At 39.7% G+C, this 22,090-nt stretch overlaps 1 protein-coding gene across 2 annotated transcripts in view; it reads right to left on the bottom strand.

The window, feature by feature from the left end:
• Positions 1-22,090, bottom strand: part of SNCAIP (synuclein alpha interacting protein) — a 147,984-nt gene that overhangs the window by 32,523 nt on the left and 93,371 nt on the right. For both annotated transcript variants that reach the window (XM_010369153.2, XM_010369152.2), the window contains 2 exons: positions 6,718-7,589; positions 4,970-5,149 (listed from right to left, as the gene is read on the bottom strand). In XM_010369153.2, the coding sequence (XP_010367455.2) occupies positions 4,970-5,149; positions 6,718-7,589 (1,052 nt within the window). The remainder of the gene's footprint in view (positions 1-4,969; positions 5,150-6,717; positions 7,590-22,090) is intronic.

Consider the following 22,090-nt stretch of genomic DNA (forward strand, 5'->3'; position numbering starts at 1 on the left):
TCAGGTTTGAAAAACACATTGAAGATGGTAATTTTACCAAGGAAAGAAATCATATAAATTCTGGCATTTATATCTGGCTTAATTTATTTATGATATAAAGATATCATTTATTATATTCCTGCTCTGTGGATTTGGCTCAAAATCAATTGCAGAATTTTTATTTAAGTTCATTTTCATAATTGTAATCAGTTATTTTAAATTCACTTTAGTAAGGTATATTTGTATACTATAAAATATAATCTTTTAAAGTATACAGTTTGATGTATTTTGACAAATATGTATACTCCTGTAACTACAACTTCAATCAAGACAAAGAACATTTCCATTACCCTTAGAAGTGTTCTAGTACTCTTTGGTTCTCACCCTCCTCACCTTCATCCCAGACAACCACTGATAAGATTTCTGTCACAATAGATTAGTGTATGTACTCTTGTGTCTGGCTTCTTTTACATAGCAGGCCTTTGGGACTCATTCAAGCTACTGCTTGTATCAGTAATTTATTCCTTTTCTCTTGTTAAGAAGCATTTCATTGTAGAATTATACCACAATTTATTTATCCAATAACTTATTGATAGACATGTGGATTGCTTCGACTTACGGGATATTATTAATAAAGTTGCTATGAATACTTTTTATGAATACATGCTTTTATTTCTCCTGGGTAAATAATGGAATTTCTGAGTCGTATGGTAGCTGTATATTTGACTTAAAGCCATCAAACTAGTTTCTAAAGTGATTGCCCACTTGACATCACCACCAGCATCATATGAGCATTCTAGTTGTTTCAAAACTAAACTAACACATGGTATGGTCAGTTAATCAGTATTCTTCGATTAAGCTTCATAAGATGCACAACTGTTTTCCAATCCCCAAATAATCATATTTGTTAATGAAAAATCAGTAAACTCATATTTGAACTGAAAAATTTCATTAAGGGATGTGGTAAATATCTTAATTAGTAAAATACTAAACAATTTTAAAAAGGGAAATTATCTTTTATTATATACAAATAATATAACTATGGATACAGAAAGTAAAATATCCTCAACTTTTACATTTTTAAGGAAACCAACCCTCTTGACCTTTAGGGTCAAGTAAAAGTAGGCAGAAAAAAGAGTAGGATTTTCTTATAGTCGTTTATGAGGATTTTTTACCCTCATAATTTTTAAAAAATCTCTCATAATTTTGAGAAACTTAAACCTTTCTCAAAAAGCAATCAAGGCATGTAAATAGCTACAATATAGTCCATACATATCTGTAGAAAATGTTCCCTACCACTTATAGAGCAGTATGATATATAAACCCAGATATATATCTCCTAGTGATTAAAACCCAGACTGTGATATGGATTTAAATCTTAATCTGCCACTTAGTTACAAGACCATGGACAAATTACTTTACCTCTCTGATACTCAATTTTCTTAACTGTGAAACAGTGAAATACCAGGGATAATAGTAACTACCTCATAGAGTTACCATGAAGATAAAATGAGATAAAGCATGTAAACTTACTAAGCAGAAAATACTTGTTACCTTCTATTAGAATGCTCTCTTAGATCTCACAATAACTGTCAGACAAATGAAACATTCAACTGCCTTCCTAGTTTGCAGCTTGTGGGATTTTAGCCCAGGAGAAAAGAGGTATGGTTGGCAGGGAGCCAGGAGAGGCTTCACGAAGGGTAGCATTTAAATTAGTAGAATAGGATTACTTTCTCTTTGTTTTAGAATTCTATCATTTAACTGTTCAAGGGTAAAAATCTATTCTAAAAGGAGGACAATGAGGTAATCTGCTCATTCTTCATTTTATTCCATTTGGATAATAGAACTCCCAGCTATTCACATGCAGATTCTATTCTCTTGAGGTATTTGCCCTGGGAGGTTGGTCTGTATGAGTTGGCTCCCTGCCCCTCTGGCTGGAGCTGGCTGATGGAGAGCAGTGGCAGATCAGGAAAGGAGAGTGCATCTGAGGCCCTCTCTGTGGGGTTGCCATTGGCCAACTGAGTCCCTTAAAAAGCTCAAAAGTAAGCTAGTCCTTTGTAATCAGCCCTCTTTCCCTTTCCCAGTTTTGGGGAGGTAACCGTGTCCTGGTTGCTAAATAAAGACCCCATGGTACTGCACTTTCCTTTACGAACTCCCTTACCTTCAACCATCCTTTTATGTATAATCCATTAATTACACACTTTCCTTAAATTTCACAATTGAAGCATGCCAAATGTTTCCTACCAGGATTAAAAACAAAAAACTACTAACACACTAATACAATGTGCTTCATTCCTCTAAATGAAGAAAGGAATAGCAACCATACTGATCAGTATGGGTATCAGTAAGGTTATGTGTTTGAAGTCATGTTACTCCCAGATGGACACTTGGCTTTTTGGCTTAATCAAAAGGACTGAATGAGAAGTGAAAAGGGAATTAAGATTATTTCATTCCTAGACTGCTTAAGTCTTAAAATAATTTCTTCTTCTGTCCTGTTTTAGAAAACAGACTGCTCTCACCTTTTAGAAATATTTATTTCCAATTACTTTACTTAATCATTTCTAAAGAAAACTCAATAATACCCTGAACTCCCACAGTATCTACTTTTGGGTATCCCAGAAGTAGTCAATGAATTCCGCATGTAACCGGCAGAATTTATTATGTTCCATTCCAGGAGTTTAATAGTGAGGGAGATGTTCTTTAAGCCCTGATATGACTTCAAAGCCCCTGTTCTCAGGTAATCTTTCTATTTGATACCTTATCCCTGACTCTGCTTCCTGTCAGCCAAGTCATATTATCTTAGCAGCTTCTGTTATTTGTACCAACTTTGTTGGTACAAATGGAGCCCTCAAAACTGTGCTTAATGAGGTGAAACACCACTAGTTGGTTACTGGTGTTCAAAACAAGGTCCTAAAACAAAATGATGACTCTTTAGGACTCTCTCAATGTCATCAATGTTCATCAAAATACACTGAATGGACTGAGACAAGATATGTGTCAGGACAGATTTCTAAAGAGGGAAGCAATTGTTATAAAATATTTGTATTTACTGCTTTTGTAAATTCTAGAATAAAGGAATAGAACATTCAAATCATTGTCTGGAAGTAAAGTATGAAAAGCCTGAGATCTCAAACTTGTAAAAGTTTTTGAGTCTTATGGGTTTGAAATCTTTTTCATTAAAAGGAAAAACAAAACTGCTCTTTAAGTTTGCACACTGATTGTATGATGGCGATCTTATGTTGACAGTAGGAATATAAGAATGAATTAACACTTAATATGGATATCATAGAAGGTGTTTATGCTGAAGACTGGCGTAATGACCACTAACTTTCTTATGTACCTTCTACTCAGAGATTTTTAATCTATCAAAACAAGCCCTAGGGCATATAAATTTAAAAAAATTCTTGTCATTTACCTATATAAATAATCTACCATTAGGAAGACTAATGAGAACTGTATTTTATAGACACTAAAACAGGAAGGCAAATCTTAACACTCATTGGCACTGCAAGAATATTTTATTCATCACTGACACATACTCACTGATGTCTACAGGACTCTGTCACAGGACTATGTCCCAAATTTGCCATCCTGTACTTGTGTTACTGATAACTTAGCGCTCTTCTCCACCAGCTATTAGCGCCTTAAAAGTAGGGACCATGACTTACACAAATTTGTATTGCTAGCCACCAAACACAGTACCTGGTAAACTTGGTACACTTTGTTAAGCTCAACTATATTAAATCTTGACTTTACATTTGACTTACCTGTCTTCACGATAGTTGCCTGTAGTTTAATTCTGTCTTTCTTAATGATAGCTGCCTGCAGTTTAGTTCTTAATTCGACATCATATCATTTACAACCAAAGGAAAATGATACCCACAAGGGTCATAGATTTATTTTGTTTAAAAATTATTTTCTATACTAGATTTGAAGTATACCTTATTAATTACTTTGCTTAACTGAGCAAAATTAAATAAAATGGAAATTATTTTTTAATGTATAAAAGTTTGCTGAATCATCAAATTAAAAATACAGAAAAATCAGGTTTGCATAAAAAATATATTCAGGTAGACCTGCAGTTGATTTTTTTTTAAATGTAATGTTCTTTAGTGACATGTAGGTTTCTCTAACAAATTCCCCTCATCAATTTCAATATAACTTCATTTATAAAAATTGTGATTATTCAGCTTTTAGAAGACACAACTATTATGTAAAACAAAATACATATGCAAAAGTACAAGATGTACTATATTTCCCTGAATGTCACTTCTGGCTTTTTAATAAATATGATTGGATTCTACATTTATTTGCCAAAGATCTTTTAGGTAATTTTAGTTGAATAGCTAATCTTCTAGTGATGTACTATATTTTGCAGAGGCACTTGCTGCAGTGCTATAAAAGTCCATGTTTTCTTGTCTCACAGTTTCTAGGTTTTAACTCTATCCCAGTCGACATTAATTTGTGTAGTTTTTGACAGCACACTGTGCTCTGCAAGAGCTAAACTCAAACTTGGCACTGATACTCTAAAAATTTCTTGATACTGAAGACACTTAAACTTCAGATGTGATCCGTTAAGAGCCCATTTTGTGATCTGAAATACTCCTGAGTGCTAGCATCCTTAAAAATACACCTTCCTCACATTTGTCTTGCTCATTATTCTCATATTAAGAAGAAATGAGTGTCTCTGATAGATCCAGGTGTGGTTAAGAAGCTAAATTGCAATCCCTATGAATAATAAAAGTTCTTAGAACCACAACATATCATTTTCCTTTCTCTTTAGTAGCAGATTGACAAAACTGGGAATTTAGTCTCAAAATCTCAAAGCAGTGACTGAAATGATTACTCTCTTAAATGCAGTATATTCATTTGCTCTTTGCTTGACAAATCACTCTCTTCTCTGCCTTCCAACACTTTAGCTCACAAGGAATCTTAAAAAAAATAGAAATCCAACTTCTAGCTGTGGAGGTTCCAGCCCCCAACCAGTCACCTTAATGGCCAGGCCTGCTGGAGTCAACTTCTCAGTGTTGCGTTCATTGAGGCAGTCTTCTCCCATCAAAGAAGTGAGGTGCTGTAGACACTCTGCATGTCCCTGTGATGCCGCAATATGTAATAGATTGTTTCCATTTTCATCGTGAATTTTGTCTAGATTGTCTGCAGCTAGGTGTGGCTGTATAAACAGTAAAGATTAGAAAGCCCAAGTCAATAAATCAGAGCAAGACCCTGTGGGCATTTTTCTCTGGGCGCTGGAAAGAAGAAATGAGCTTATAGAAGTTCTGGTGGCAGCCTTGGGGATCTAATAAATCAGAGTATCTTGCTATTATTCTTTGTTACAATATGCTTTAGAACATGAGTTCTCAAGAGACAGATCTTCATACGAGACATGGCAACAGGGCTAGGGCCAATGATGTGTGGAGGCTTCAAGTTGGCTTTCCAAACAATTATAATGACATTTACAATTAATTGTCAGGTTCCTTGTCTGTCTCCCCTACTTGATTGTGAAGTCCTTGAGGGTTGGGGCTGGGTTTTATTTCCTGTTTTAGGTTTGTTGAATGAATGAGCTATTTGTTTCTACCTGCTTATTTTGCCTTGGATTGTAGAGAACTGGCTTTGGCAAACTACCTGATGACTGCTGGTATCTGGAGGCTACATGGCTTTGGTTTTCTCATCTCTAGTGAAGTTTTGTCCCTTGACTATGAACTAGTTGATAGAGATTTTTGGGTGAACTGAGAGGTGTTGTTAGCATTTGGGAAACATGAAAACATGAGAAGGACAAAAGAAAGGAATGAACCAAAGAGAATTAGCGGGAAGAGCCAGGAAAATGGAAAAGACATTTTCAGGAGAAAATACTACTACTACTTTATTTCATAAAATTATTCAATTATATCACCCTATCACAATAGTATTTATGATAATAGAGCAAGTATATTGTACTTAAGTATGCATGGCTTTACAGTAAGTAGAATCACATTGCCAAGATGTGATGATTTTCCTGAATGAGACTTTAATTAGCATCATAGTATGAGCCCACGCTTGCTACTGTTTGATCCAAGTCTGGAAGCCAGAAAATAACAATGTAGGCAGATGGAGTGCTATTTAAGTTTAGCTCTCTCTGAGCCTAAACAGAACAGACTTTTCTTACATCATGTTACTCTGTTTCTAGAGTCTTTGGAAAAGCTTCATGTTCCCTAGACATACAGAGCTGGAAGTAAGTAAAAACTCCACCTGGGTCAGAGGGCAATGAAGCTCTTGGGTAAGCTTCTATCTACAAATGCTTTTCAAACAACCTTGTCCAACTCTTCTGAATAATGATCAGGACAAAACAGAAGACCCTCTGTTTACATATCCGGCAGGTCCACCATCAGCCAAGAATTGACATCCCCACAAATAACTGCATGAGAGCATTGGGAACCATTTGAAAAGCAAAAAGAAGACATTAAGATTCAAGTTAAAGAAAGTGCCGGACTCTCTTTGTTTGAGATTGAGTCTTCTTTTCAGTTGAATTCATGCAAAGTTAAAATGAAGTAACACTCACTCTCTAGCCATTTGTTTTCCCTGTATTAACCTCATAACTTCTTATTTTAAAACTCAAAAGGTCACATCTCCCAACGAAAGCCACAAGTAAAGATTAAGTAACAACCAGAACAAATGCAGCATCGTTCTGTTACTAACGAATGCAGCTGATAAAAAAGGAATCTCCAGTCTATTGACATGTATACCGAACTAGATTATACTTACCAGGAGAGAGATCTGTCCTTCTTTAACAATGTTCAAGATGCTTTTTACTTTTTTCAGATACTCACTCCTTTCTTCTGGGCCTTGGGAGCTGGTCCAGTTCAGGCCACTGACCTGCTCTTCTGGTTTGGATTCTGCTGCTGAGGATTGCAGGTGGAAGGCCCTGAGCTGGCAGTCTGGTGTTGTCTTCTCAACTTTTCGACCATAAGGATCACTAAATGTCTTGTTTAGGAAGTCTTTACTCTGGTTTTCAGGCTCATACGCAGAGCCACATTTAACCAGAGGAGGTGAGATCTCGGTTTCTTCAGTGGCCAGCTTGTGCTGGTCGCAGATGACAGCTGATGCTTTTCTCAAGCGAGGGCTTTTCACAGGAGAAAGAACACAAAATGGTGCCATATTGGATGATGAGCTCTCAGAACTTCCTGTAGAGCAGGCTTTGCCAGAAAGGCCATTGATGGTTGTGCATAAGCCCAAAATTCTTTTTTCTGAAGTCACCTTGGTAAAAGAGGCAAGCTGCTGACTGGATTTAATATAAGGCACATCCAGAATCTCATCCATGTCGAGGTCATAGTGCTCCAGTTCGCCCAGCGATGTGCTGGGCTCAGAGCTCTTACCTGGTGGGCCACCCACTCCATCTCCAGGGCTGAGCTCCTCAGGCTGGGGGCCCAGGTCAGACTCACCCCCTTTCTGGTACTCAACCACTTTCTGGTTCTTTTGGTCATCACTTTCATTGTTCTCCAGAGTCTCTGGCTGATGTTTCAGTGGCGAAACCCGCTTCACTGGGCGGAACTTACTGTACACATCAGCGATTCCTGTGGGCTTTTGCGTGTTTGTAATAAGAGTTGAGATGCCACAATTCCAGCTAGAGCTAGAAACTGTTTTTAAAAAATTAAAATAGGAAGCTATTAATTTGGAATACTGAACACATCTTGGCTATGCAGGTGGACGTGGTTCATTCACGTTATGTCCAAATTAAGGCTCTGTGCATGAGGATGACTTACAGAGAGTGCATATCGATAGAACAAAAAAAACCATACTTACCATTGGAAAACAATGAATAATCAAAGGAAGTTATAACATACTGACTCAAAATTAAAGTAATAATAATGGTAATGGTAAACAGCTAAGTAACCAAACCCAGATAGGTATTTAGGTTTATTCCCTGGATAGATCTACCTCCCTGGCAACATTTATATATTTGTCACCACCCTGAAAAACAAGATTAGAGAATAAGATCTTCAGTGTTAAATAAACTTCCAAACTACAGAGCTTGCAGTGAGTCGAGATCGTGCCACTGCACTCCAGCCTGGGCGACAGAGCGAGACTGCATCTCAAAACAAGACAAAACAAAACAAAAACAAACTTCCAAACTAATTTAGGGAGAAAAGGGATGTATGCTATATGCACACATGCACACACATTAGCGTGCATGTCCACATACACCCCTAATACATAAGAAGTCCCATGTAAGAAGTGGCATATTATTTAATATTGAGCAAATGCAAACTATGATCTGCTGAGTGACTCCGTAGGTGTGCCATTAAGTGGATTAGGGAAATAATAGGAAGGAATGCAGTGCTCAGGAGCTGAAAGGACTGTGGGAGACAAGACATAGTTGAGTTAACCCCACCTTGGTCAAAGTACCTGGTCAACTATCATGCAGCAGCATTTCATGGTGCTTTCTGACATATGACACAGTGACAGAATGCACTAACACTTCACAACAGAACATGTTCTTTAAGATTCAATAGGCCGGGCGCGGTGGCTCAAGCCTGTAATCCCAGCACTTTGGGAGGCCGAGATGAGCGGATCATGAGGTCAGGAGATTGAGACCATCCTGGCTAACACAGTGAAACCCCGTCTCTACTAAAAAATACAAAAAACTAGCCGGGCGTGGTGGCGGGTGCCTGTAGTCCCAGCTACTCGGTAGGCTGAGGCAGGAGAATGGCATCAACCCGGGAGGCGGAGCTTGCAGTGAGCTGAGATCTGGCCACTGCACTCCAGCCTGGGCGACACAGCGGGACTCTGTCTCAAAAAAAAAAAAAAAAAAGATTCAATACTGCCCTCCATTGTTGAGAAGGCTGGAAATAAACAGGATAAGAAAGTTCTGAAAAGAAGATGGGTTAGGCAGACTGGTTATTTTTTCTAATTTCTGTGCAAAGTTTGGATAAAGATTGTGTGTTGGTTTGCATTTGAGTAAGTGTCTGGTTGTGATAGAGTAGAAAGTGAAACAGCCAGACACACCTGGAGGTGAAAGATAAGAACCATCTCTCCTAGTTATGAGAGGCTGCCTGGTGCCTTCTGTTGGGGCAAGCAGATGGAGCAACAACAGTCTCCTCAGCCATGATTATACTGCTTCCTTCCGTGCCACTCCCCTGCTAGATAAAAGATGACCCAGTACCCTTGGAAACTTGCAGGTCACTGATTTATGGGTTCCTAGTTCCCTGCCACGTACTTCCTATCATCCCCCATCAAAGGATGAGAATTCAGGGGGCATGCCCTACAGCTAAGGACCTTCCATTTACCTCTTCTCTTCTGAAACAACAAGTGAGAAGCATGTGTATGTGTGTGTTCTTTGCTACTGGGAACAACCAAAGGAAAAAAGAACATGAGATGGGTGTATATTCACATCTGTAACTTCTGCAATAGTCCTTGGCTATGACTGACTCTTAGGGTGAAAGTGGAACATACATTATTAAAGTTCCCTAAATTTAAGCTACTGGTCATTCTTCTTCCTGCTGGGATATGTTCTAAAAGGATTCAGAGAAGTTCTTGAATCAAGCTAAGAGGATGAGAGTGAGTGCTCTGAACCTGAATGCTATATAACTATCTGTGAGTTATTTCCCTGAAACTGACCACAATTTTGCATGAGGTTTCCAAGGGTCTGCACTGTGCAGTCCACTTCTCAGACCTTTCTGGCTCTGACTTTTTAGAATCTAAGAAGAGAATACTATGAGCTGTGGAAGGAGGGCTGGATTCTCTCCAATAAGTAATGTAGAAGAGAATGTTCCAGAAGGGAAGGAAGGTATCTAGATGGTCTTAGGCTGCTGCTTTTTTTCCCTTTTGTTGGCTCTAGTTCTTAGTTGTACACAGTGATTGGCATAGATCAGACAATTAACAAATGCTAGTATGTGAATTTGAATCTCACTTTGCACAACACCTTAAATCTTCTAAAATGTACAAAGTGCATCCTTCTGAGGGATTTACAGTTTAATTTCACAGGGGACAAAATCATGTTAATAAACTCAGTGGAGTGATAATCACCAGTAAGAGCTCAATTTGCTAAAGTTATTTATGAAATGTAAATATGCAAAGGCAAAGACTAATTCCAGTTGGTCTCTTATAAATTTAAAAGTTTTCTATCTTTTATATGACCTTTTCTCTCTAAAAATATAAAGCCATGAAAAATTAATGTTCTGCCAAGCCTTTCTCTCTTCAAGAACACATGGTTACTTACCTAATTAAAACAGTGGAGATAGTGGACATAGAGTTTATAAGATGCAAATATGCCTTTAATTTTATTCATCAACTTTCTGCAAGGCTTTAAATAAAATGGAAAAAAATGTATATATATACTCATAGACATTTCTGAGATACACTCTTATTATTGAGTATATTTGGTAATATTTTGCCAATTACCTTGATTTCTTTGGAACCTCTAGAAAATGTGCATCTCAGAATGTAATAAAAAAATTTAAAGCCACATAACTTAGTAGGTCAATACAACGAGTGCATTGTACCAATATATTTATGTGTTATATAAGGTCGTAGGTTCAAGGGGCTACTCTTTTATGTTGGCTTTATTTACATGTGAAATTTTTTCCAAGTGATACAGGGAAATGGATACCATATGTTTCCCAGCTGTTTTGTTCTGACAGGAGCCATTAAAAATGCTCTATGGAAATGAATTCTGTCTGGGTCTTACGAAAACACATCTTTTCACAGAAGGATCTAGAAACTGAAGAAGGAGTGCCAACATTTTGGTTTGTTGTCCCTCTCCTTCTTCAAACCTATGACTCTTTCTGAGGCTGTGAGTGAGATCTGTGTTTTCTCGTCTATGTTTTGATTGCCAAGACAAGACATCCCAGCAATGAAAAATGGATTATTTCACATGTTTTCATTAAAAGGTTCCAATTTATTGCTATATCATATACCTGGATGGGAAGAAGGGCAACTTTGTGCTATATACAAAAGACAAAATTCAATTCCCTTATCGCTGCTAAGCTGTGTAATCATGTACTTTAAGAACAACACAGAAGAGGGGCTATTAATGACTAGTAAGATTTTCACTTGCAATTATTTAAATTTATCAAAAATTTCACTCATACTTTTATTTCATTGCAATGTAATAATAAATTTCTTATCATACATGGAAACAAGGTTTAGACTTATTTTGTTATTAGAAAAATTTTGGCCGGGCGCGGTGGCTCAAGCCTGTAATCCCAGCACTTTGGGAGGCCGAGACGGGCAGATCACGAGGTCAGGAGATCAAGACCATCCTGGCTAACATGGTGAAACCCCGTCTCTACTAAAAATACAAAAAACTAGCCGGGCGACCTGGTGGGCACCTGTAGTCCCAGCTACTCGGGAGGCTGAGGCAGGAGAATGGTGTCAACCCGGGAGGCGGAGCTTGCAGTGAGCTGAGATCTGGCCACTGCACTCCAGCCTGGGCGACAGAGCGAGACTCCGTCTCAAAAAAAAAAAAAAAAAAAAAAAAAAAAAAAAAAGAAAAAGAAAAAATTTGAGGCTAATTTTGCTTTTTGGAAATTATGAATAAATTCTTTACATGTTAGCAAAATTTAAATCTCCCCAAATTTTATCCATTTTAGATTTGTACAAGCTCCATGACAGCAGAGTCTGTGTCTAATTTATCTCTCTATCCCTTAAAGAACCTGAAAATTGCTTTACATAAGTAGATTCATAACGACTTTTTGGTTGAATGGGCTCATTTTTAACATCTTACAGAAGTACACATGCCTAATAAGCCTTAAACCTGTCTATCTGATTACACCACAGATTTTCTAAAATGGTCGGCAAGTAAACAGACATGTATTTGCTGCTGATGTATAGGCCACAATTATCTCTTCAGATCTAGCTGACACTTGGAATACCACTGAGCTTTAGCAAAGTATTTGCCTGCTGACTGTCCACACCCATCTATTGATTGAACAAACATGTAATGCAGTCTTAGAATGTGCAAGGATTCCTGATAGGTGGCCTGTTCCGATCCAAGTGCCTCATCTCTCTCCACCCTTTCCCACTCCCTCCCCTTCCCCTTTTCCCCCAATACCTCCAGATGCTACTCCCATTCCAAAAACATATTCCTTGTGATCGTGGCCTACATGGTGACAAGAACACTTATGCAGTCTTCCAAGCACTCTATCTCCAAGGCATCCTTGACTCTTCTCTTTCCTTGACCCCTGCCCTTCGTCACTCAGGCACCAAGTCCTGCTGTGTCCTTATCCTCAATCCCTCTGAAATCTGGGCCCTCTTCATCATCACTAAACCGACTGGACCACACTGGGATCCTCTCCCACAGTCTCTGTAAGTTTTTCCTGGCTTCCCCTGTTCTCTTTTTTCAGTCCTGAGTGATCCTTCTTCAGTAAGTCTGACTTTGTCATCCAAAATCCACTCAAATAGTTCAGGTAGCCCTGCACTAAACAATATTTCCCCATATGTGGGTGCATATCCCTGCGATACCTAAGAGGTGCACAGGAACCATGGTAATACCCCTGATTTACAGAGTGAGAATGCTATTGGCCTTCCAAATTCTCTTTCTTCTTACTAATTAATTTAAGGAGACTCATTTTGGTGCTAGAATGAATTTAACTCCTTTCCAAAACTTACAATTCCCTATTCGAAAAATGAGACCACAGACTTCAGGCTCAGAGATGTTCATAAGCAAATAATTAAAGGAATGTTTCATGTTCAATTTACCACATTCATTTTAATGATGACCTTGAATTTATTGCAAGTGACCATGGCTTTCTATTTACAACCATAGTGACATGAAGTTTCTTTTAAGAACAAATATGTCTGAAAGTCAGGTGTTTTAGAAAAATATATTAAATAAACATAGTACAGATGCAATACAGGTAAAGCAAAAATAACAGAGGTAGACTTGGGATATAACACATGTTGTGGAAATGATACTTAAATTACTAGGTTTGTGAAACCTTGGCTTCCAGGATAATAGCTAAATTATTATTATTATTTTTTTTGAGACGGAGTCTCGCTCTGTCGCCCGGGCTGGAGTGCAGTGGCCGGATCTCAGCTCACTGCAAGCTCCGCCTCCCGGGTTGACGCCATTCTCCTGCCTCAGCCTCCCGAGTAGCTGGGACTACAGGCGCCCGCCACCTCGCCCGGCTAGTTTTTTGTATTTGTTAGTAGAGACGGGGTTTCACAGTGTTAGCCAGGATGGTCTCGATCTCCTGACCTCGTGATCCGCCCGTCTCGGCCTCCCAAAGTGCTGGGATTACAGGCTTGAGCCACCGCGCCCGGCCAATAGCTAAATTCTTTAGCATGGTATGTAGCAGCTCTTGTATTCGTTTTCTAATTTACCTTATCATCTCAGCACTCATGATTCCCAAATCACTAATTTTTCCCTGCAGCTCCACTGCTAAATTCATTCTTTCTGGATATACCATACTCTCCCTGCGTTTAAGCTTATTCTTACTTTCCTATAATGCTCTTGGCTGTCTTCTCTGCCTGAGACTGAGGCTCATCTCACAAGATTCCACTCAGTGGTTATTTCCTTCGTGCAGTTCCTGTGACTCTCCTAGGGAATAATTGCTCCTCCATTCCCCGTGCCCTGATAATATCTGCACATACCTAGGGTTGGGCATTTTGGAAATTCTGTTATAACTATTCACTCATATACCTGTTTAATCTTCCCTCCTGAGAACCCCTCAAGGGCAAAGATAGCCTGAGAACCAACTTGTGTTTATAACCAGCCCTTTGTCTAGCAGGGTGCCTTGAAGATACTGGGGACCAATGACTTAAGCTTTCAATGAATGGATGAATGAATAAAAGGGGAGATGGCCAGGGAAGGAGGAAGAGGGAAGGGAGAAAGGAAGAACAGAAGGAAGAAAGGAGGGAAGGAAAGAAGGAGGAGGGAGGGAAGGAAGCTGCCAAAACCGAAGATGAAAAGTATAGTAAATAAATGAGTTCTGACACAATGAAGTCACCTTGCCACATTTTGGGCACACCAATTGTGCCACATATTTCAAAGACAGTGTTAGTAAGCTCTTGAAAATGTTTAGACAAGATGTGCTGCATATTAAACCACTTGCATCTATTTCCTACAAAACATTCCTCAGTTTCCTCATCTGAGGAAAATGATGGGGTTAGACTATAAGATTGCTAAAACCTGATCCACCTCTAAATTTCTATGACTGTATGGAATGTCTACAAATAATAGAGCTCTTTATTCTGAATGACTCACTATGAAACACTATAATTTCTCTGGATCTATGTCTTTCACCAGATCCTCACAAATTTATAATTATGAGGCTATGCTGATTGCTGACACAGAGCAACTGTTTGGCTCCTAAGACTGATAAATTAGTATTTTCTTAGGAAGATAATGGACAGTTTGCTGTTGCAACAGTGGATTCAATTTTCAAGACCAAACGTCAATGCTGGCTCCCAAAATGCCTATTTATTTTCCTTCTAAATAGAAAGCTACGTGTCCATATTAGAAATTTAGCTTGAGACACAAGAAGAGAAAGAAAAGGGGTATGATTTAGGACAAAGTAGTGGTCCCCTACTGTTTTTCATTAAAAGTTAAATGGATTTTATTTTCCATGAGGAACAAAGTGGTCAGCTTTAGCTATAATTGTCTTCAAGTATACACAACAATATACCTCACATCCATAGCTACTGGAAACCTAGGCGCCTTCCAGAACATACTTTTGAAGTTCTTCAACATTCCATTTCCTTCCATTTTCACAGCAAAAGGAGGGGCATTATGAACGATTGGGAGTATTAATGCTAGAGTCAGGAGGTTGTTTAGTCCAATGTAAGCTGAAGTCTGTACTGCACCCACTTACTGCAGACACCTCAGGTTCTGTAAGAAGTGATGACAGGTGGCTTATCCCATGTTCTGACAGGAGGAAGAAGGCACAGTGTCTGAGTGAGGATGACTTGCTGGGTGCTCTTCTGTGTTGCCCTGAGAGATCAGACCATGACCTGATCAAAGTTAAGGCTGAGTCAAGTCTGGATTTGGAGAACTGTGATGGGGCACTGTGTTGGGAAGAGCAAAAGGGTGTGTGAGGAATGAGTGTTTCTAGGATGTTCCCTTCAGGCTGCTTGCTCATCCTTTTCATTGATGCTACAGACCCTCTAGTAAGGGTAATGTGAGGCTGAGAAAGGAGGACAGAAGGCTTGTTTATTATAGAAATGCCAGCCAATGATCTATACACATTAGGGCATTAAAACACTGTGGGGAAAGCGTCACCGATTTGGGTTCTAAACTTTCTGTCTTTAAGTGGCTACTGATATCAAGCAGCTGTCGTTGAATGTGTCTGATTCATGTTTTATTATTTCCAGCTCACATAATTTTGCACCCTATTTTCACCCATTCTTTTGTTTTGTGACAACTCATTGAAATACTCAAGCCCTACTACCCTGGATAGGAAAGATACTTCACCAAAGAGATTCCATCACGAAATCAGACTCAATATTTTGACAACTTTAAACCTTTGGGCTTTGAAAGTACAGTTTCCATAGAACAGCAGTTGGTGGGGTGAAGAAAGTTACATGGTCTTTGCATTATTGTGCCATCTATAAAGTATGCTGACCTTCACTTTGACACTAGCAAAACCTTGTAAGTGGATTAAGTTTTGTGTTCATTCCAGGCCCGTTTACCAGGTTTCCTTTCCTTCTTTCCCTCTCTCTCTTGAGGAAATGTAGGGAGAGATACACGTCAAGGGACAGTGAAAGGCTCACCATTGGAGATGCTCTGGAACAGGGCAGAGCTGTGAGCAGGCTCAGTGTGGCTTCTGACCATGCAGCACACACACATTTTAACTGAAGGTGGCGATGTTTTACAGGGTTGATCTACCGTCAAGGACAAAGGACTCTGAGTTACTGCTCCTTGGTAAGAGAGAATAGGAGGCTGACAGCACAGGTTATAAAATTTCTACCCTCTTCTCTCCATTTTCAGTTGACAACTCCCAAAGTGTCTGCTGATTTTACTTCTAAATATGGACTATGTGTCCACATTAGAAAATTAGCTTTAAACACCAAGACGACAAAGAAAATGGGGTGTGTCTTTAGGGTATAAAAGTGTTCCCTTCTTGTTTTATTTTTGCTAAAAGTTAAATGCCTTCTATTTTCCACAAGGAACAAAGTGGTGAGTCTGTGAAAACTGGTCTTATTTTAAGAAGGACACACTTTAAGGGGAGGAGAAATGGAAGATCCAGTGCTGGCCTGCAGCCTACTCTTGCTCTTGGCAGGTCTGTGGGTCTGCCCCTGCAAGCTCCTACCATGGCCTGAACCCTCAGCTACAAGACTGGAGAGAGAACAGGCAGGTACAGTGGCAAACAAAGTGGGAGGAAGAATGGACAGTGGCTCGCCGGGATTAATGAATGGCAGAGCTGCTGCACCTCCATCTTCAGGTGCAGGTCACCATACACTTCACAAATATTACTAACAAGAGTGAAAAAAAGATTTAAATATATTTTAAGAATTCCACAAAGCAATATTTCTCATTTGGAATTTTCCTAAAATGCCCTCCACTTAATACTTTAAAATTGCTGATACATTTATGTAAGCCTTTTTATGCTTCTGAGTACAAGGCAAGTGTATGATTTCATTAGATTTCCACAACTCTGGAGGATGAATAGACAATTCTTATGTATTCTTACTTGGAAATAAATGAGAACTCAGAGAATTTGAAGTGTAATGTGGAAAATGACATAGCATGCTGACTTCTCAACTAGGACCAAGGTTCTCTGACTCTACCTTTCTTTCCGTAACACTGGAGGACTGCCTTATTGAAATTAAATTATTCCCTAAAGATACAATTCACATTTTTCTCTATTTGGGTCACATATATGCAATGGAATCCCAGAAATCAGTAGTCATACTCATTTCAGATTCACTCTAACCTAAATCCAACACTGTGTTGTCTGTCTAAATTTTGGTAACCATTTACTAGGAACCTTCTGTGTGGGAGCAAAGTTAGAAAAATAATTTATGGCCAGGCAAGGTGGCTCATGCCGGTAATCCTAGCACTTTGGGAGGCTAAGGTGGGCGGATCACTTGAGGTCAGGAGTTCACGATCAGCCTGGCCAACATGGTGAAATCCCGTTTCTATTAAAAATATAAAAATTAGCCAGGTATGGTGGTGCATGCCTATAATCCCAGCTACTCAGGAGGCTGAGGCAGGAGAATCGCTTGAACTTGGGAGGTGGAGGTTTCAGTGAGCCGAGATTGTGCCACTGTACTCCACTCCAGCCTGAGCAACAGAGCAAGACTCTGTCAAAAAACAAACAAACAAAAAACAAAAAATAGGAAAAATAATTTTTAATGACTTTTCTTGGCTGGGCGCACTGGCTCAGACCTGTAATTTCAGTACTTTGGGAGGTTGAGGTAGGAAGACTGCCTAAAGCCAGAAATTGGAGACCATCCTGAGTAGCAGTGAAATCCTCATCTCTACAAAGAATTAAAAAATTAGCCAGGCATGGTGGCTTGCTCCTGTAGTTTCATCTACGAGGGAAGCTGAGGCAGGAGGACTGCTTGAGTCCAGGAGTTGGAGGCTGGTGGTGGGCTATGATTGTACCAATTCACTTCAGCTGGGGTGAAAGAGCGAGACACTGTCTACAAAAAAACAAAAAAATCCCCCAACCTTTCTTGAAAACAGTTGAGTGGAAGGGTTTCCTTCCTCTTTATTTTTAGCAGCATTAGCCTAAATTTAGAGTCATTTTATCACTGAGAATCTGTTCTTACAGCTGCTAATTCCTTCCACTGGCTAAGGGTGGTGATCTTTTTTTCTTTTTTTTTTTTTTTAATTTAGTAAGCAAGAAAAGCAGGAGTACAAAGCATAGTCACAGTGCTAAAGCAACTCGTAATTGGCAGAATGCTATAGTACTCTTATACGGTTCATTCATCCAACAAATATATATTGAATGTCTTCTGTGCACATGTCTCTAGGGGTGCAGGGGTGAATGAAATAGACATAATCCTGCTCAGACAATGATGCAAGTACACAGATAAATAAAAAAAATACTAAATGCAAACTGCTTTGAAGAAATAAGGAGGGGACTGGAATAGAAAACAGATGAGAACCTCAACAAGGTGGTGACGTTTAAGCTAAGACCTGGAGGATGAGAAGAAGCCAATTATGTGAGAAACTGGGAGGTAATATAAAAGATAATTTTACGAAGATCTGAGTAGGTAGAAGGAAGCACATCTGCAAGTGTCTAAAGCAGAGAGAATCTGGCAGGTTCTGTAGCTGTTATTGCTAGATCAGAGTGGGTCAGAGTCAAAGGAAGCGAAGTTGAAGCTGGGGGAGGTTATCAAGGACCCCTGATAACCCCCATTTGGGGGTTTTATTGGCCACAACAAAGAGTTTGTTTATTATTTTAACAGAAATGGGCATTTCTGAGGGGTTTTACAGAGAAGTGGGTGTCTTCGGAGTCCAGAAGGGGGAGAGGGAGCTCTCAGTAGCTGCTTTGGTAAGACACTAATTCCATTTATGAGGGCTCCATCCTCTTGACTAATCACTTCTGCAAAGATTCCACCTCCAAGTACCATCATCTTGAGAGTTAGGTTTCAACATACAAATTCTGGAGGGACATAAACATTTAGTTTATAGCATGGGGATATACTTTGAGCACAGAGACTCAAGACCTGGTGATGAATTGATATGGGACATCAGGGAAAGCAAGAAAATCTGGCTTCAGCACCTGATGAGATGTTTCAGTCAGCAGAGTGCAGTTCACTGAGGAGGGAGTCTGAGGAGCAACATTTCAGGAAGGGGAATTCAAAAATTTCTCTTTAGAATTCCATGAGACTTCTAATGTAGACACTGAGTGGGCCATTAAATAGGAGGCTGGAGTGTGGAGAGGATTCCCAGCAGCATGTAGATGGTATTTGAAGCTGTAAGCATGTATGAGAGACCTACTGAGAGGCTGAGAGGGCAGAGGGAGGGTCCTATTAAATATTTAGTCCCACTTGACTATTGAAAGGTCAAATTTAGAGGGAGGAGGAGTTGCAAAGGAAGACTAAGAGGGTGTTAGAGTGTTAGGAGAAAAATGAGGAGAGAGGTGGTCTCACAAAGCCAAGAGAGGAGACTGTTTCCAGAAAGGAGGGGCCTATTGTCTCAGCTAATGCTGACAGGTCAAGAAAGATGAGAAAAGCAAAGTGTCAGTGCATTTGACAGCATGGAAGCCATCACCTTCCCTAGAGAGATGGAAATCATACTAGGGATGTTTAAAGTAAATAGAAAGTTGGGGACAGGGGAGGGAGTTTCCCATGACTTTTTAAAGCAGGTTGGCTATAAATGGAGGGTTGGCAAGGAGGAGCAAATAGGATGGGAGCTTCTAGAGGTGGTTTGTTTGTTTTTTAAGATGGAAGGTAGAGAATGTTTGTATGATGAGGATAATGGCCTCATGGAGACAAAGAGATTAATAGTGCAGATGAAAGAGGAGATAACTGAAGAATCAGGGTGTCAAACCAAACGAAGAGAAGCAAAATATCAGCTGTCTCACACTTCAACCATGATACAAACCCAGAGGATTCCTTTCACGTCTTCACACATTCATCTGTCCATCCTATACCTCAGGTATATGGTCAGCAGCAGCGCCCAGGCACTGGAGACACCATCATGAACAAAATCACCCAAATGAGTTTTTAGTGTACTGATATTAAACCAACATCACATTAGTATCCAGATATGTATAGAGTAGGAAAAGTATAGGGAGCTAGGAAATAATAGGAGTTGGTGGGATGTACAGTTTAGGAGCCACTAGAAACCTGTGGTTATCAAACACTTAAAATATGACAGTGGCACTTGTCAAAATGATAATAGTTTTCACTTGTTGGGTTAAATAAAGTATATTATAAAATTGACCTATCTGCTTATACTTTTTAATGTAGCTATTAGAAAAATTTTAAGTTACATATGTGGCATGTGGCTCACATTACATTTCTTTGTTGTTGTTTCCTCAGGCTTTTTATTTGTATACATTTAAGGGGTACAAGTACAGTTTTGTTATGTGGATCTATTGCACAGTGGTGAAGTTTGGGCTTTGAGTGTAACCATCACTCGAATAACGAACATTGCACCTATTAAGCAATTTCTCACCCTGCACCCCTCTCTCACCCTTCTGAATTTCCAGTGTCTATTATTCCACACTCTATGTCCATCACATTATATTTCTATTGGACAGTGCTGGTCCAGAAAGTCAAGTAAAGGGGCCCTAAGGAGGTGACCTTGGAGGTGGAGGAAGAAAAGGAATAACATCCCATGTGAAGGAACACTGCTCATTTGAAGAACTGAAGGAGGCTCCTTGATGTGACTGGCAGGCAGGAGGCATGCAAGGAAGCCTGCTGGTCCAAACAGAAGATCACTCTGGGCCTTGAAGGCCTCATGAGAGAGTTTCCCACTGCATATCTTGAGAACCATCCTGGGAAACCATTGCCTGGTTTTGAGCAGGGAGTGGCATGATAAGACTTGCATTTTTGAAAGGATCACTGTGCCTCACTAAAAACAATGGACTGGTATCTAGGTGACCCAGGTCAGTGCTTCTCAAACTTGAATGTACATAAATGAATACCCTGGGGATTGAGCTTGTTAAAATGCAAATTCTGATGCAGGAATCTGGGGCAAGTCTGAGAGCCTGCATTTCTTACAACCTCCTGGGTGATGCTGCCGCTAATGGTGCTGGGATGGGTCCTGGATCATACAGTGAGATGAAAGGGCCATTGGAACAAGCAAATGCCACAGAAGTGTCAGGACTTATGCAAGAGGACCCTTCAACTATGAGATTCTAGGATTTGGTTTCTATTACTTGAGTTTACTTTATGACTTTTTTTTTTTTTTTTTTTTTTTTTGAGGGAAGAGTCAGAGCAAAGGAAGTAAGTGGATAAAAAGGGGTGATCTGAAATGGGAAGATAGAGCCCATTTAATATTGCGAGACAAAAGCAAAGGCTATGCTTTCAGGAAGAATTGGGGTGCTGTCAGAGATGCTATGACAGAGCTACGAAACTAGAAATGTCCCTCAACACACATTCATACTTTTGCCTTTAAAAAGTATGGGAAGATGGGATGGGGAAACTGCTATTCCTGTGACAGCATGGGGACTTGTGAGAAGGAAGTCATTGCAAAGCCAGACAAAGCCAAAGGCACTTGGCTGTGTATACATTTTTCCTTGTCCCTATGCTTCAGTTCTTTCCCTCACTGCCTCAAGGATGCCTCTCTCTAGACTTCCCATTTTTCATCCTTTCTTACTGCAGATTTCCTTTAACTCATTTCTACCAACAGGCAGTTTCTTTACTTACCAGTTTGGGGAGTGGAAGATATGTTTCTTAGAGTCCAGTAAAAATAAACCAAAACACAGGTGAGAAGACTGTGAGTTTCTACCCTTAAGTTTTCTTTCCCTCAAATACTGTCTTATTCTTAACTTCCTTAATTCCACTGCTGTGAAACTCGTAGAAAATCAGTTTGTTGTGCCACTTAACATTTATGGTTAAGCAAAGAAAAGAAATGTTTCAGTCAAGAGAAAAAGGGGCAAAGATGCGATGTGTTTAAGCTCTACTACCTTCAGCCCTTTTTATCATTTTCATTTTTTTTTTCTGTTTTTGTTTTTTGAGACAGAGTCTCGCTGTCACCCAGGCTGCAGCGCAGTGGCACGACCTTGGCTCACCGCAACCTCCACCTCCCAGGCTCAAGCGATTTTCTTGCCTCAGCCTCTGGAGTACCTGGGATTACGGGGGTGTGCCACTACCACCCAGCTAATTTTTGTATTTTTAGTGGAGACAGGGTTTCACCATGTTGGCCAGGCTGGTCTTGAACTTCTGATCTCAAATGATCCGCCTGCCTCGGTCTCCCAAAGTGCTGGGATTACAGGTATGAGCCACCATACCCAGCCCCTTTTATTATTTTCAATACCACCAGAATTTTATTTTAACTTTTCTCTCACCCCCTGCCCCCATCTTTATGAACATTGACCTACGCCCTTCCTCTCAGAAACATAAATGAAGTGTTAATACGTTAAAGGGGTTAAAGGTAGAGATGATCTCTCCCTTTCCACAGAAGGGGCAGCTCATCTTTCATGGGTAAGCTCTGTGGTCCATTCAAAATGATGGCCTATGCACATTCTGGAGCAACAGAAAAACTGCAAAAATTGTTCTCATATTGTGATGACAA

This window comes from Rhinopithecus roxellana, chromosome 3 (genome assembly GCF_007565055.1).
Source record: "Rhinopithecus roxellana isolate Shanxi Qingling chromosome 3, ASM756505v1, whole genome shotgun sequence".
In the NCBI taxonomy this organism is placed as follows: domain Eukaryota; kingdom Metazoa; phylum Chordata; class Mammalia; order Primates; family Cercopithecidae; genus Rhinopithecus; species Rhinopithecus roxellana.